The 17,728-nt window shown below is 45.0% G+C and overlaps 1 protein-coding gene across 1 annotated transcript; it reads right to left on the bottom strand.

Annotated features, from left to right (window-relative positions):
* Positions 1–644: 644 nt before the first annotated feature.
* Positions 645–4,816, bottom strand: LOC100283843 (uncharacterized). The gene is made up of 3 exons (NM_001156741.2): positions 4,528–4,816; positions 2,047–2,548; positions 645–1,806 (listed from the first exon to the last, which is right to left on the bottom strand). The coding sequence occupies exons 1-3, from the start codon at positions 4,641–4,643 to the stop codon at positions 1,246–1,248; spliced, it is 1,179 nt and encodes a 392-aa protein (NP_001150213.2). The 5' UTR covers positions 4,644–4,816; the 3' UTR covers positions 645–1,245.
* Positions 4,817–17,728: the final 12,912 nt, after the last annotated feature.

Here is a 17,728-nt window from a genome sequence, read left to right as displayed (position 1 = left end):
GGACAAACTTTCTTATATTTAATTATAAGTATAGAAAGCAATAATATTTATGTTGGCATTTTCAAATAAATTTATTATAAAAGAATATTCTATTTTTAATTCGACGATGAAGGCAATTTTGGAAAGGCAAAAAGTATTTATATTGGGTCTATATGCCAAGTTTTGGAAAGGCAAAAATATTAAAACTATTTTGACGCGATGGTGAAGAGTCACCTGCGTTTCTTTAGACTTTGCTCGGTTGCATTGGAATCGAAGAGGATAGAAGAAAATAAAATCCATTTTTATTCAATTTTAATTATAAAGAGATTTAAACCATGTTTGAATATAATAGAACTAATAGTTAGTAGTTAGATAAAAAGCTACTAGTAGAACTAGCTGGTTAATAAATAGTTGGTTAACTTTTAGCTGATTTGCTAAAAATACCTAATAGCTAAACTATCACTAGGTTGCCTCAGGGTCTCTTCTTCCATTTACCGACGTCACCTTGGTGATTACAACAACACTAGTACAACCAACCGAACCGGATGACAGATTTTAAGGTTTTTTTAGTTTGCTACCTAATTTATCACACTTTTTATAACTTTTCTGTCTAAAGTTAATTATTTAATTCGAACGACTAACCTTAGTTAAAGTGAGACATAGTTAGCCACAAACCAAACGGTCCCTTAACCATGCAAAGCTCAGCTTGAGCAGCCAACCAAACATGGTAGAGACATTTCATCGTCAATTTGGGCAGGCAGGCAATGATGCAGCACACACTGTCGAGACGATATCAGAAGTAACCAATTCAGAATCCAACACACACACACACACAATACAAACTTCAGATTCTCATCATGCACCAAAGCAAGCTTGTCGATATGCAAACTCCATATTATTACTTCAGATTCTCATCAATCACCAAAGCAAGCTTGTCGATATACAAACTCCATATTATTACTTTCGGTTACTATAGGTCCTGTAACATATTCAATACAACAACTCAGTTGCGATGGAGCTGCCACTCATAACTGGCTGCAGGCACCCCACAGAATTCCTCTCCACCACCAGGCCCACATAGTAATCCAAACTCTGCAGCTTGCACGGTAACAACAGATAGCGTACTTTGCACTACTTTGCACCGAGTGAGATCCACGAGTAGTTGAATTCTACCCTGCTAGATAACCTAGAGACTGTTTCTTATAGAGAACCCCAGGACTGAAAATGATATACGTAGTAAATGCCCACATTGCCTAGCGTTCTTGATTAAAGCTGCACCTTGCGGTCATAAACCCAACTGAAAGGAATAACCGGTGCTTGCTTCGCCCTCGCTTGAGCTCTATCATCCAGCCGCCTGATCCTCGGCGCCAAGGTACAGACAAAGTCCTGCGCGCTTCTCCCTTCTCCAGACAGCCCTGTGAGCTCCGCGACTTTCCACCTCTGGACCAGGAACTCGAGGATGTCGGCGTAGTCTTTGGCGGTGTAGACGCCCAGCCTCTGCGCCACCGCGCTGAAGTGCTCGAACAGGTTGTCGTCCTTACCGTCGTACATGAGATGGGCTGGCATCGTGATCTTCTTCCTCATCATGTCAGCAAACGCAAGCACTGTGTAATCAGGGTCCATCTCGAAGAGCTTCTCGACTATCTTGGTGTAGGCTGTTTCGTGGCGCTTCTCATCGGCTGCTATCGTGCCACATATCTGGGCCAGCTTGAGATCACCATACTCCTTGGCATGCCTTGCAGTATTCCCATGCGACACAAATGTTGCCCTTTCTTGGAATGATGTGTAGAGGAAACCCAAGTAGGGGTTGTTCTCAGTTCCAGGATCCTGCATAAGAAAGAAATGATAATACAAATTACACTTATGGCTATGTTCAACGAGTTACCAGAATAGCTCACTCGACATCATTATTTTCTCTCCATTTATCCAATTCTTTAACATGTTACTATGCAGCATTTGTTGTCACATGGTTATCAAAAGCAAAAATGTGAATGATTTCATGACCCATTGAAAGTTATAAATGGAAGGGAAGGGAAAGACAGATACCAGTAGTGTTTAACTGCTTACCATTCCGGAACCAATCAGATATTGTATGGTCTTCTCAATTTGTTTCATGTCAACCCGTCCAGTAAGGTACATGTACTTGTTAAGGAGGTCACCATGTCTGTTCTCTTCAGCTGTCCATGCCCTTGTCCAAACCGCCCACGTGGTTGGACTTGCACCAGTTTCATCCCGGACTCCATCAAGAGTGTTAAGCATTGTTTGGTATGTAGGTAAGGCTTCCTCAGTAACCATATCACCAACTAAGCAAACAAAGTATTCATCAGGTATTTCATTTGCCCGCTCCCTCAGTTCTTTAACTTCATCATAAAACCCATCAGAAGAAGGCTCTGGTAGGAAGTCCTGTGGCTGCCATGACTTTTCAACTGGCTTCAGTAGGTTCAGTAGGTTATCCTTGGCCCAAGGTTGAAGTGAATCGAAAATCTCCCGCTTTTGAGGTGGTAGTGAATGGGTAATTTGGCGATGTACCTCTCGTGGAGGGGTATAGGGTTCTTTGACAGTTTTGACCCTAGTAAAGGCAACCAAGTAATCAAAAAATGGAAAAGGAACATTGCACAGTAAAGAAAGTACTTGGCAAGATGATCCATTCATAACAAATAAAACAGAAGGAAAAGTCCACAACAAACCATCTATCACAGAATCTTTAGGATGTAAATTTCTACATTTCTTGCAGAAAACTTAGATAATAAACTGCATACCACAAAACCTCTAGACTGGAAACTTCCACGTGTTTCTTGCAGAAAACCGAGAACAAACTACCTACCACCAAATTTCTGGACTGGAAAATTCCTCATATTTCTTGTAAACATACAGTAACCAAGAAATCGCTTTATCAGTTCATAAGCCACGTGGGGCAAAGCGAAACAACTTATTTACAATGGTAGGAAGGGCTTCTGATCTTTGCATAGATAGTTCGTCTCAGGCTTTCACAATTTAGGCCATGTTTGGTTTCAATTAGTCCTAGGACTAAACTTTAGTTCTAGGACTAAACTTTAGTCTCTATATGTTTGGTTCTAGGGACTAAATAGATTCTAATGTCATTAAATACACTGTTCAAAGACTCTAATGCCCTTGAAATACCCTGTCGCAACAGTAGCTGTCCGTCTAAATACTGAAATGTCTAGCATGCACTTCCAAGTGGTCAGGTTTTTCAAATGCAAAAGTCCGTCCAAACTGCAACAGTAGCTTTCGGGCGAAGGAACGTGCAGGGAAGATGGCACGGCTCAAACGGCGACGCTGGAAGGTTGGCGGCGGAATGGAGAGCGGACGTGAGGTAGGGAGCATAAGGCCAATGGAGGAAATTTTTTTGTTTAGTCCCTTTTAGCCACCCATTGAGGGACTAGGGACTAAATTGGTTTAGTCCCTCATTTAGTCCTTGTGTTTGGTAAATTAGAGACTAAACGAGATTAAATTGAAGGGACTAAAAATTAGCCCATGTAACCAAACGGGGCCTTACACTAAACAGGGGAAGCATCTGACACAATAATCATTACTGGAATTTTCCAAACATATGTATTATCTAAGGGGGCGGGTTTAAGTGGTAATGTTAAAATTGCAACATATGCTACATTAGGATAGTGGTACCAAGTGCAATGTTTGATCAACTAAAGCACAACGAACGCACCGCAAAATTCATGTGAAAAATGTATGGCACTTCACAATTAACAATACATCCTTATCAATTCATGATCAGTTTATTAACCGCTTCCCACGTCTGATGGCAGGCAATGAGTGCTTTCTTACCATTTCATAGTACCAAATACAGCAGTTTGACAATTTATAATCACGATATTCAGAAGTGTTCTTGGTATGGATCCTAATTTCGTGCGGCAAACTTAAGCTCTGCTGTGATTGGAGTGATATTTGACAAATTCTTACTGCATAGCCCTCTAAAATAACGCATTTATTGCCATCTAATAGACAGTGACAAAATCCAGTTGTTTAATTGATAAATTCAGATGTAACGTTAGAAAGAATGTAAACCAATGGTTTCTGAAGTTCACGGTAAGTCAATCGCCATCAGCAGACTTGAACAAGTTGAGACATCAACAGCCAACAACTTTCTGCATGGTACCAATAACGCCGCAAAAGCAGCTCACATCACCAAACCAAGGGCGGATCACTAACAACCACGTCAGATCAGAAGCAGAAGCAGAAACGGAAAACTGACCGAGAGATGAAGACGAAAACCCAGGCACAAATCTTTTCCAGTATCCTGGATCTCGATAAGAACGACGGGAGGTGGGGGGTGGGAGGTGAAAAAAATTCCCGCAAGGTGGCATCTCTGCCCCCCGCCCAAATCACGTGTCAATCGCAAAGGTGGAATTTTCACCAGTGATTTGCTTGGATCCACAGGACCAAGTCACTGCAGATCGCGAATCTCACCAACCCCAAAGATCGTGGCTCCCAAGAACCAACGCAATTCCGCGAAGGAAAGCGTATCACGGTGAGGAAGACAGCGAGAGGCGAGGGATCCGCCGTGCTCACCTGTTGATGGTGGACGCCATGGCCACCACCACCCCACGGGCCATCCTCCTCCGCGCGAAAGGCGGCAGCGGCGCTGCCGCGGTGCCATGCGACACGGGGGACGCCCTCAACGCCATGGCGATCCCTCGACGGTCACCGCCTCGGCAAAGATCTCGACGCGGAGGACGGGATCTTAGGCGCTTGTGGTTGTCCCCTTCCTTGTGTGTGCAGCCTGCTACACTCGCGCTGCAACAGTGGGTTTCCTCTCGACGTTGGTTGAGGTCGGCTATTAAAAAGAGTCTGCTGGCGCAGGTTCCTTTCCACCGTGAACATCATTTTTTATTTTCTTTTTGTCGGTATTTCACTTTAAAATATATTTTCCAGTGATTTTTTCGAGCGCCGAGTTAGCGTTTCCAACCTGTTTCGGTGGCGTGCATTCAAAATCCGGCCGTCACGAAGGATGCAACCCGTCCGTTTGTGCAGAAAATAGCCAATGGCTTAGCTTAGAAAGTGGGCCAGGCTGCTTAGATTAGCGAAATATTTTGATGAAACTTGACAGGTACCTAGAAACGGGGTACTTGGAGTAAGCTCATAAATCCCTGTTCAGTCATAGAACGCTAGGACCTCGCCGAGCAAGTATACGAGGCGGATCAGATGACTAAGCTCCGTCGAAAGTCTGTAAGTCAAGGGAGCCGAACTTGATGCTGTTCCCAGGAGCGAAAACTCCATCTTTAGTAAATGGTGATGAACTAGCCAAAATGTCACTTCACGCTAACGACACCTACCTAGCATGTCAACTGTCGTGGTTTCAAAAACTGGTGGACAATAAGATTTGTCTTCGGTGAGGCATGCTAGTGTCGCTCCGATGAACATCATTTTGTGTTCGGGGACTTGTTCGTCTGTTCCGCCACGACTAAGTCCCCGTCGAGCAAGTCAGTGAGGCAGAACAGACGACAAGTCCCCGACGAGCAAGTTTGCGAGGCAGAACAGACGATCAAGTCTTCGTCAAGGAACTCTACGAGGCGGACCGGACGATTAAGTCCCCGCCGAGCGAAGCCCGAGTTCTAGACCACTACCACGAGCATACGTCGACCACAGCAGGATACGTCACCAGGAGCCCACACGATAGACACTGGCACGGTTGTACGTCCCTTTCTTATAATATGAACATACCGCGATGTCTGATGAGATGGAGCGGCCCCGGTCAGAGGCGACCTCAGCCCCGAGGTCTCCACAGTAGCCGGTATGTCAGAAGCGACAGGATGGGACGCCATATCGAATAGACGAATCCGTGCGCACGGAGGAGGACGTAGGGCCAACGACGTCAGGAGAAAGTTGTGTCGTAATAATCAAGCCTCGAGGCTGAACCGCGGGACCCGGCGCGCGTCATCGCACGGACGTCAGGCACGAATCCGCCACAGGAACAGACGGGACAGACGACACCATACCGAAAGCACTACTTCGCACGACTAGAGGAGGGGCCCACAACAACAACCGAAGGACTCTCTGAGAGCACCTAGAGGGGGGAGAATAGGTGATCCTGTAAAATTTAAACACTAATAGCCACAAAACTTAGTTATGAGTGTTAGTATGGCTAAATGACTTAAAGCGAGTTCTTGTGAACACAAATAATCACAGAGAGAGATCAACACAAGACACGCGATTTTTATCCCGTGGTTGGGCCAAGTAACACTTGCCTACTTCCACGTTGTGGCGTCCCAATGGACGAGGGTTGCACTCAACCCCTTTCAAGTGATCCGATGATCAACTTGAATACCACGGTTTTTCCTTTAGTTGATTATTCCCGTTTGCGAGGAATCTCCACAAGATTGGAGTCTCTCGCCCTTACAACAAAGATCACAATGAAAGCACGGAGTAAGGTTGGGATGAGCAACACACACAAGAAACAAATCGCAGCACACCCACGCACACAAGAGAAGACTTGAGCTCAAATGACAACATAGGGAGTCCTCGACTCGAATAGAGCTCAAATCTCTAACACAACGAAACGAATGCGCGGGAATGAAGTCTGGATGCCTTAGGATGCTTAGTGAATGCTTGTGTAGCTCCTCCATGCGCCTAGGGGTCCCTTTTATATCCCCAAGGCAGCTAGGAGCCGTTGGAGGCCAACAAGGAAAGTCAAACTTGCCTTCTGTCGGGTGGTGCACCAGACAGTCCGGTGCACCACCGGACTGTCACTGTAGCTGTCCGGTGCGCGATCTCCTTCCTTTTCTGGCACACCCGATCGTTGCAGCCTCGGGCCCGTTGGCGCACCGGACACTGTCCGGTGCACACGGACAGTCTGGTGCCCCCTGCCGACCGTTGGTGTGGGCCACGTGTCGCTCGCGGATTGCGCGGTCGACCGTTCCGCTGGCGACCGTTGGCTCACCGGACAGTCCGGTGTACCACCGAACAGTCCGGTGAATTATAGTCGTACGCTGCCAAACTTTTCCTGAGAGTGGCCTGTTCACCGGAGACCAGCCTGGCGCACCAGATACTATCCGGTGCACCACCGGACAGTCCGGTGTGCCAGGCCGAGCTGGACTTCGGCTGCACCCAGCCAAGTCTTTTGCAATTCTTTTCTTTTCTTCTTTTCTCTGTTTCTAACACTTAGACAAATATATTAGTATACAAAAAACAATTGTACTATGTCTAGAAATGTACCTTGTTACATGATTTGCACTTCTTGCTTGTTTGGCACATAGCTACTCACTTACTATGTGTTGGACACCTAATCACCAAAACATTATAGAAATGGCCCAATGGCACATTTCCCTTTCAATCTTCCCCTTTTTGGTGATTTATGCCAACACATCAAAAAGCAACCAAAATAAGTGCAATATCAATGCAAATGAGGACTAAATTGTTTCTGACTCTAATTTGGCATATTTGGATCATTCTTTGCCACCACTTGGTTTGTTTTTGCAAATTAAATTCATTTTCCTATCTCTAAGTCAAACTCACTTGTTTGGGCATAAAGAGAGATAATCCAAGAGTGAAATTTATCAAGTGCCAAAAACTCCCCCTTTTTTCTATAATCATAAATTCTCCCCCATAAGAGTCCAAATTTTGCAATAAGAGTATTTTGGACAAATCAAAGATTCTAACTCTATTGTTTTCAAAATTCACAAGTGGTAGCTGATCCATTTGCTTTGGCCTTAATTTCTCCCCCTTTGGCATTAAGCACCAAAACGAGATCATTCTTGGCCCTTTAACCCAATTGCTTCACCAAAAATGTCAATTAAGAGCAAAAAGGCAATAAGAGCATAAGTATGAACTTGGAGGTGAGTACACTAATACCGGAGTGCAGTGGAAGTCTTTGCATGGTCCAAGTTCACCTTTCCCTTTCAATGCACCGTTGAGACTACATCAGGTATACTCAAACACACAGGTTAGTCTCAAAGGGTCAAGTTGTAGCACTTCTCCCCCTAAATATGTGCATCATTCACACATGGACTTGTGAGGTCCGGGGATCCCTTGCACAACTTGAGCACCATAAATAAGCAACAAATCATATAAATGCATAAAGTAACATGATCAAAGGCATAGAACACATGTATGCTATAGATCAATCCAAGTTACGCGAATCCAAGACATTTAGCTCACTACTCAACCTGCAAAAAGTTTTCTCATCCAATGGCTTGGTAAAGATATCGGCTAGCTGGTTCTCGATGCTAACATGGTACACCTCGATATCTCCCTTTTGCTGGTGGTCTCTCAGAAAGTGATGTCGGATGTCTATGTGCTTAGTGCGGTTGTGTTCAACAGGATTATCCGCCATGCGGATTGCACTCTAATTGTCACATAGGAGTGGGACTTTGCTCAGATTGTAGCCAAAGTCCCGGAGGGTTTGCCTCATCCAAATTAGTTGTGCGCAACACTGTCCTGCGGCAACATACTCGGGCTCAGCGGTGGATAGGGCAACAGAGGTTTGTTTCTTTGAACTCCAAGACACCAGGGACCTTCCTAGGAATTGGCACGTCCCTGATGTACTCTTCCTATCAACCTTGCATCCAACATAATCGGAGTCTGAGTATCCAATCAAGTCAAAGGTAGAAACCTTTGGATACTAGATCCCGAAGCAAGGCGTAGAAACTAAATATCTAAGAATTCGCTTAACGGCCACAAGGTGACATTCCCTGGGGTTGGATTGATATCTAGCACACATGCATATGCTAAGCATAATATCCGGTCTACTAGCACATAAATAAAGTAATGACCCTATCATAGACCGGTATGCCTTTTGATCAACGGACTTACCTCCTTTGTTGAGGTCGACATGCCTGTCGGTTCCCATAGGTGTCTTCGCGAGCTTGGCGTCCTTCATCCCAAACCTCTTGAGAAGATCTTGAGTGTACTTTGTTTGGGAGAGGAAGGTGCCATCCTTGAGTTGCTTCACTTGGAACCCAAGGAAGTAGTTCAACTCGCCCATCATCGACATCTCAAACTTTTGAGTCATCACCCTGCTAAACTCCTCACAAGACTTTTGGTTAGTAGAACCAAATATTATGTCATCGACATAAATTTGGCACACAAAAAGATCACCATCACAAGTCTTAGTGAAAAGAGTGGGATCGGCTTTCCCAACCTTGAAAGCATTAGCAATTAAGAAATCTCTAAGGCATTCATACCATGCTCTTGGGGCTTGCTTAAGTCCATAGAGTGCCTTAGAGAGCTTAAACACATGGTCGGGGTACCTGTCATCCTCAAAGCCAGGAGGTTGTTCCACGTACACCTCCTCCTTGATTGGCCCGTTGAGGAAAGCGCTCTTCACATCCATTTGAAACAACCTGAAAGAGTGGTGAGCGACATAGGTGAAAGGGAAATGTGCCCTTGGGCCATTTCTAAGTATTTTGGTGATTTAGTGTCCAACACAAGTGCTTAAGTGATAAACTATGCCAAATTATGGATAAGGTGCAAATAAATACAAAGGTATGATTCTAGACTTAGTACATTGGTTTTTGTGTACTAACATGTTTGTCTAAGTGCTAGAATCAGAGAAAATTCAATTGGAAAAGCTTGGCTCGAAGCAGCCAAGAGTCTGCTCAGTCTGGGTGCACCGGACTGTCCGGTGCGCCAGGCTGGCTCTGGCGAACTGGCCGCTCTCGGGAAATCGTCGGCGGCGTATGGCTAAAATTCACCGGACTGTCCGGTGGTGCACCGGACTGTCCGGTGGTGCACCGGACTGTCCGGTGATCTAACAGTCGGCCAGGCCAACGGTCGACCGCATAATCCGCGCGCGATACGTGGCAGAGCCAACGATCAGAAGGGGGCACCGGACTGTCCGGTGTGCACCGGACAGTGTCCGATGCGCCAACGGCTCTGAACCGCCAACGGTCGGCTTCGCCAAAGAAGGAAAGAAATCCGCACCGGACTGTCCGGTGCGCCAGGCGGCAGAAGGCAAGAATTGCCTTCCTAGAATCCTCTCAACGGCTCCTAGCTGCCTTGGGGCTATAAAAGGGACCCTTAGGCGCATGGAGGAGTACACCAAGCAACCTTTGAGCATTGTTGATCATTCACACTTCATTCTTGCACACTTGTTCGACATTCTTAGTGATTTGAACTCCATTCTAGTGAGAACCTTGTGATACTCTTTTGAGCTCAAGTCTTGGTCTTGTGTGTGCGTATTTGCTGTGGATTTGAGTGTGTTGCTTTCCTCCCTTACTCTAGTACTTCATTGTGATTCTTATTGTAAGGGCGAGAGACTCCAAGTTGTGGATATTCCTCGCAAACGAGAAAGAGTAAAGTAAAGAAGAACACCGTGGTATTCAAGTTGATCATTGGATCACTTGAGAGGAGTTGAGTGCAACTCTTGTCCGTTGGGACGCCACAACGTGGAGTAGGCAAGTTTTGTACTTGGCCGAACCACGGAATAAATCCTCGTGTCTCTTGTGCTTGTCCTTATTGTGTCTATTGTGCTTCACAAGAGCTCTCCTCTCTACTCACTTGATTTCATTGTTCTAACTCTTAATCAAGTTTGTGGTGTTAAGTTTTAAGTTTTACAGGATCACCTATTCACCCCCCCTCTAGGTGCTCTCAATTGGTATTAGAGTCGTTCTCTTCACGTAAGGGACTAATCGCCCGAAGAGATGGATCCTAAGGGCAAGGGGATGGTGGTCAATGATAAGGAGAAGGAGTCCTTCGTCAATGATCCCAAGGATGACAAGCCTACTGACTCAGGCTCGGGCCACAAAAGAAAAGACGGGAGGAAGAAGAAAACAAGGCGCATCAAGGAGATAGTCTACTACGACAGCGACGAATCTTCCTCTTCCCAAAAGGATGACGACAACGACTATGAGAAAAAGAAGACGGTTAATTCAAACTTTTCCTTTGACTATTCTCGTATTCCGCAAAGTTCCAATGCTCATTTGCTTTCCATTCCCCTCGGTAACCCCCCCCACTTTGATGGAGAGGACTACGGATTTTGGAGTCACAAAATGCGTAGCCACTTGTTCTCTCTCCATCCAAGTATATGAGAGATAGTAGAAAATGGAATGCACTTTGATAGTACGGATAGTCCCATGTTCATTAATGAGCAAATTCACAAAAATGCACAAGCTACTACTGTTCTTCTAGCTTCATTGTGCAGGGATGAATACCATAAGGTGAGCGGCTTGGATAATGCCAAGCAGATTTGGGACACTCTCAAAATCTCACATGAGGGGAACGACGTCACCATGCTCACCAAGATGGAGTTGGTGGAGGGAGAACTTAGGAGATTTGCAATGATCAGGGGCGAGGAGCCAACCCAAACATACAACCGGCTTAAGACCCTCGTCAACAAAATAAGGAGCTATGGAAGCACGCGATGGACGGACCACGACGTCGTCCGCCTAATGCTAAGGTCTTTTACTGTCCTTGATCCACATCTTGTGAACAATATTCGTGAGAATCCTAGGTACACCAAGATGACGCATGAGGAGATACTTGGAAAGTTCGTAAGCGGGCGGATGATGATCAAGGAGGCTAGATACGTTGATGATGCGTTGAATGGCCCAATCCATGAGCCTCAAACCGTGGATCTCAAAGCAACGAGGAGCAAGGAGGCGCTACCTAGCAAGGTGGCACAAGTTGAGGCGACGAGGCTCAATGAGGAAGAGATGGCCCTCATCATCAAGCATTTCAAGACGACGCTAAGGGGTCACAAGGAGCATCCCAACAAGACCAAAACGAAGGGGAAGCGCTCATGCTTCAAATGTGGTAAGATTGGTCACTTTATCGCTAATTGTCCCGATAATGATAGTGACCAGGAACAAGGGAACAAGAGGGAAAAGAAGAAGGCTTACAAGAAGGCTAAGGGCGAGGCACACCTTGGAAAGGAGTGGGACTCGGATTGTTCGTCGTCCGACTCCGACAACGAAGGACTCGCCGCCACCGCCTTCAACAAGTCGACCCTCTTCCCCAATGAGCATCACACCTGCCTCATGGCAAGGGAAAAGAAGGTAAGCACTCGTGATACTAGTACTTACGCTTCCTCAAGTGATGAAGAATCTAGCGATGATGAAATAGACTATTCATGTTTATTCAAGGGCCTAGATAGAACTAAGGTTGATAAGATTAATGAATTAATTGATGCATTGAATGATAAGAATAGGTTATTAGAAAAGCAAGAGGATCTTTTGTATGAAGAACATGACAAGTTTGTAGAGGCACAAAAATCCCTTGCTTTAGAAATTAAAAGAAATGAAATGCTTTCTTGTGAATTGTCTACATGCCATGACTCTATTTCTAGCTTAAAGAGCATAAATGATGATTTGAATGCTAAGTTAGAAATAGCTAATAAATCAACATCTTGTGTAGAACATGTTGCAATTTGCAATAGGTGTAAAGATTTTAATGTTGATGCTTGTAGTGAACATCTAGTTTCAATTTCTAATTTGAATGATGAAGTGGCTAGTCTTAATGCCCAACTTAAGACTAGCAAGAGTGAATTTGACAAACTAAAATTTGCAAGGGATGCCTACACGATTGGTAGACACCCCTCAATTAAGGATGGTCTTGGCTTCAAGAGGGAAGTCAAGAACTTAACAAGCCATAAGGCTTCCATCTCCGCCAAGGAGAAAGGGAAGGCCCCTATGGCTAGTAGTGCTCAAAAGAACCATGCTTTCATGTATCATGATAGGAGACACTCTAGGAATGTTTATAGAAGTTATGATGCTTTTGATTCTCATGCCATGATTGCTTCTAGTTCTTCTATTATGCATGATAGAAATTTGGCTAGGAAAAATGTTGTTCATCATATGCCTAGAAGAAATATTGTTCATGTTCCTAGGAAAGTAATGAATGAACATTCTACAATTTATTATGCTTGCAATGCTTCCTTTGCTATTTGTAGAAAGGATAAGAAGGTAATTGCTAGGAAATTAGGGGCCAAATGTAAGGGAGACAAGACTTGCATTTGGGTCCCTAAAACTATTGTAACTAACCTTGTAGGACCCAACATGAGTTGGGTACCTAAGACCCAAGCCTAAATTTGCCTTGCAGGTTTATGCATCCGGGGGCTCAAGCTGGATTATCGACAGCGGATGCACAAACCACATGACGGGGGAAAAGAGGATGTTCTCTTCCTACGTCAAGAACAAGGATCCCCAAGATTCAATCATATTCGGTGATGGGAACCAAGGCAAGGTGAAAGGGTTAGGAAAAATTGCTATTTCATCCGAGCACTCTATTTCTAATGTGTTCTTAGTTGAGTCGCTTGGATATAACTTGTTGTCTGTGAGTCAACTGTGTAATATGGGATATAACTATTTATTCACAAATGTAGATGTGTCTGTCTTTAGAAGAAGTGATGGTTCATTAGCTTTTAAGGGTGTACTAGACGACAAACTTTATTTAGTTGATTTTGCAAAAGAGGAGGCCGGTTTAGATGCATGCTTAATTGCTAAGACTAGCATGGGCTGGCTGTGGCATCGCCGTTTAGCACATGTGGGGATGAAGAACCTTCACAAGCTTCTAAAGAGAGAACACGTGATAGGTCTAACTAATGTAACTTTCGAAAAAGATAGACCTTGTGCAGCTTGTCAAGCAGGTAAACAGGTGGGAAGCTCTCATCATTCCAAAAATGTGATGACAACATCAAGACCCCTGGAGTTACTTCATATGGACCTCTTCGGACCCGTCGCCTATCTAAGTATAGGAGGAAGTAAGTATGGTCTTGTTATAGTTGATGATTTTTCCCGCTTCACTTGGGTATTCTTTTTGCAGGATAAATCTGAAACTCAAGGGACCCTCAAGCGCTTCCTAAGGAGAGCCCAAAACGAGTTTGAGCTCAAAGTGAAGAAGATAAGGAGCGACAATGGGTCCGAGTTCAAGAACCTTCAAGTGGAGGAGTATCTTGAGGAGGAAGGAATCAAGCACGAGTTCTCCGCTCCCTACACACCACAACAAAATGGTGTGGTAGAGAGGAAGAACAGGACGCTACTAGACATGGCGAGGACGATGCTTGGTGAATTCAAGACGCCCGAACGGTTTTGGACGGAAGCCGTGAGCACGGCTTGCCATGCCATAAACCGAGTCTACCTTCATCGCCTCCTCAAGAAGACTTCGTATGAGCTTCTAACCGGTAACAAACCCAATGTATCGTACTTTCGTGTATTTGGGAGTAAATGCTACATTCTTGTGAAGAAAGGTAGAAATTCTAAGTTTGCTCCCAAAGCCGTAGAAGGGTTTTTGTTAGGTTATGACTCAAATACAAAGGCGTATAGGGTCTTCAACAAATCATCGGGTTTGGTTGAAGTCTCTAGCGACGTTGTATTTGATGAGACTAATGGCTCTCCAAGAGAGCAAGTTGTTGATCTTGATGATGTAGATGAAGAAGATGTTCCGACAGTCGCAATACATACCATGGCGATTGGTGATGTACGACCACAGGAACAAAAGGAGCAAGATCAACCTTCTTCCTCAACAATGGTGTATCCCCCAACTCAAGACGATGAACAGGTTCATCAAGAAGAGGCATGTGATCAAGGGGGAGCACAAGATGTTCATGTGATAGAGGAAGAAGTGCAACCGACACCTCCAACCAAGTTCGAGCGACGATTCAAAGGAATCATCCCGTCGACCAAATATTGGGTGACATAAGCAAGGGAGTAACTACTCGTTCTAGATTGGTTAATTTTTGTGAGCATTACTCCTTTGTCTCTTCTATTGAGCCTTTCAGGGTAGATGAGGCCTTGCTAGATCTGGACTGGGTGTTGGTCAATGCAAGAGGAGCTCAACAACTTCAAAAGAAATGAAGTTTGGACACTGGTGCCTCGTCCCAAGCGAAACGTTGTGGGAACCAAGTGGGTGTTCCGCAACAAACAAGACGAGCACGGGGTGGTGACAAGGAACAAGGCATGACTTGTGGCAAAAGGTTATGCCCAAGTCGCAGGTTTGGACTTTGAGGAGACTTTTGCTCCTGTGGCTAGGCTAGAGTCAATTCACATATTGTTAGCCTATGCTACTCACCATTCTTTCAGGTTGTTCCAAATGGATGTGAAGAGCGCTTTCCTCAACGGGCCAATCAAGGAGGAGGTGTACGTGGAGCAACCCCCTGGCTTCGAGGATGAACGGTACCCCGACCACGTGTGTAAGCTCTCTAAGGCGCTCTATGGACTTAAGCAAGCCCCAAGAGCATGGTATGAATGCCTTAGAGACTTTTTAATTGCTAATGATTTCAAGGTTGGGAAAGCCGATCCAACTCTTTTTACTAAGACTTGTGATGGTGATCTTTTTGTGTGCCAAATTTATGTCGATGACATAATATTTGGTTCTAGTAACCAAAAGTCTTGTGAAGAGTTTAGCAGGGTGATGACTCAAAAGTTTGAGATGTCGATGATGGGCGAGTTAAGCTATTTCCTTGGGTTCCAAGTAAAGCAACTCAAGGATGGGACCTTCATCTCCCAAACGAAGTACACGCAAGACTTGATCAAGCGGTTTGGGATGAAGGACGCCAAGCCCGCAAAGACTTCAATGGGAACCGACGGGCACACAGACCTCAACAAAGGAGGTAAGTCCGTTGATCAAAAGGCATACCGGTCTATGATAGGGTCCTTACTTTATTTATGTGCTAGTAGACCGGATATTATGCTTAGCGTATGCATGTGTGCTAGATTTCAATCCGATCCAAGGGAGTGTCACTTAGTGGTCGTGAAGCGAATTCTTAGATATTTAGTCGCTACGCCATGCTTCGGGATCTGGTATCCAAAGGGGTCTACCTTTGACTTAATTGGATATTCAGACTCCGATTATGCTGGATGTAAGGTCGATAGGAAGAGTACATCAGGGACGTGCCAATTCTTAGGAAGGTCCCTGGTGTCGTGGAGTTCTAAGAAACAAACTTCCGTTGCCCTATCCACCGCTGAGGCTGAGTATGTCGCCGCAGGACAGTGTTGCGCGCAACTACTTTGGATGAGGCAAACCCTCAAGGACTTTGGCTACAATCTGAGCAAAGTCCCACTCCTATGTGATAATGAGAGTGCTATCCGCATGGCGGATAATCCTGTTGAACACAGCCGCACAAAGCACATAGACATCCGACATCACTTTTTGAGAGACCACCAGCAAAAGGGAGATATCAAAGTGTTTCATGTTAGCACCGAGAACCAGCTAGCCGATATCTTTACCAAGCCTCTAGATGAGTCGACCTTTTGCAAGCTGCGTAGTGAGCTAAATGTCTTAGATTCGCGGAACCTGGATTGATTTATAGCATACATGTGTTTTATGCCTTGATCATGTTCCTTAATGCATTTTTTTGTTTATTTATGGTGCTCAAGTTGTACAAGCACTCCCCGAACCTCACAAGTCCATTTGCAAGTGATGCACCTATTTAGGGGGAGATGTGCTACAACTTGACCCTTTGAGATTAACTGTGTGCTTGAGTTTGCTTAACTTAGTCTCAAAGGAGGTTTGAAAGGGAAAAGGTGGACTTGGACCATGCAAGACTTCCACTACACTCCGATGAAAGAGTAACTGATTCCAAGTTCATCTTTGTACTCTTATTGCCTTTTTTACTCTTAGCTGAAGATTTTGGTGAGGCAATGGGGTTAAAGGGCCAAGATTGATCCCGTTTTGATGCTTGATGCCAAAGGGGGAGAAAATAAGGCCAACGCAACAAATGGATCAGCTACCACTTGAGAATTTTGAAAAAGTAGAGTTAGAGTTTTTGTTTGTCAAAATACTCTTGTTTGTCTCTTATTGTCAAAAGTTGATCTCTTGTGGGGAGAATAATTGATTATGGGAAATAGGGGGAGTTTTTGAAATCCTTGATCAATTTCTCTTTGAACAACTCTCTTTATGTCTCAACAAGTGTGTTTGACTTAGAGATAGGGAATTGAGTTTGATTTGCAAAAAAAAACCAAGTGGTGGCAAAGGATGATCCAAATATGCCAAATTTGAGACAAAACAAATTTGTGTTTTCATTTGCATTGATGTTGCACTTCTTTTAGTTGCTTTTTGTTGTGTTGGCATAAATCACCAAAAAGGGGGAGATTGAAAGGGAAATGTGCCCTTGGGCCATTTCTAAGTATTTTGGTGATTTAGTGTCCAACACAAGTGCTTAAGTGATAAACTATGCCAAATTATGGATAAGGTGCAAATCAATACAAAGGTATGATTCTAGACTTAGTACATTGGTTTTTGTGTACTAACATGTTTGTCTAAGTGCTAGAATCAGAGAAAATTCAATTGGAAAAGCTTGGCTCGAAGCAGCCAAGAGTCTGCTCAGTCTGGGTGCACCTGACTGTCCAGTGCGCCAGGCTGGCTCTGGCGAACTGGCCGCTCTCGGGAAATCGTCAGCGGCGTACGGCTAAAATTCACCGGACTGTCCGGTGGTGCACCGGACTGTCCGGTGAGCCAACAGTCGGTCGGGCCAACGGTCGGCCGCATAATCCGCACGCGACACGTGGCAGAGCCAACAGTCAGAAGGGGGCACCGGACTGTCCGGTGTGCACCGGACAGTGTCCGGTGCGCCAATGGCTCTGAACCGCCAACGGTCGGCTTCACCAAAGAAGGAAAGAAATCCGCACCGGACAGTGTCCGGTGGTGCACCGGACTGTCCGGTGCGCCAGGCGGCAGAAGGCAAGAATTGCCTTCCTGGAATGCTCTCAACGGCTCCTAGCTGCCTTGGGGCTATAAAAGGGACCCCTAGGCGCATGGAGGAGTACACCAAGCAACCTTTGAGCATTGTTGATCATTCACACTTCATTCTTGCACACTTGTTCGACATTCTTAGTGATTT

The sequence above is a fragment of the Zea mays genome, chromosome 10 (genome assembly GCF_902167145.1).
Source record: "Zea mays cultivar B73 chromosome 10, Zm-B73-REFERENCE-NAM-5.0, whole genome shotgun sequence".
Classification (NCBI taxonomy): domain Eukaryota; kingdom Viridiplantae; phylum Streptophyta; class Magnoliopsida; order Poales; family Poaceae; genus Zea; species Zea mays.
The sequence above is the reverse complement of the archived record's forward strand: the minus strand, read 5'-3'. Positions and strand labels throughout refer to the sequence as shown.

Bases quoted from the DNA above. Each gene is read 5' to 3' on its own strand.
- LOC100283843 (NM_001156741.2), bottom strand. From the start codon at position 4,643: ATGGCGTTGAGGGCGTCCCCCGTGTCGCATGGCACCGCGGCAGCGCCG. The intron at 2,549-4,527 runs GTGAGCACGGCG...TGCCTTTACTAG, and splicing joins ATGGCGTCCACCATCAACAG to GGTCAAAACTGTCAAAGAAC. The intron at 1,807-2,046 runs GTAAGCAGTTAA...TTTCTTATGCAG, and splicing joins ATCTGATTGGTTCCGGAATG to GATCCTGGAACTGAGAACAA.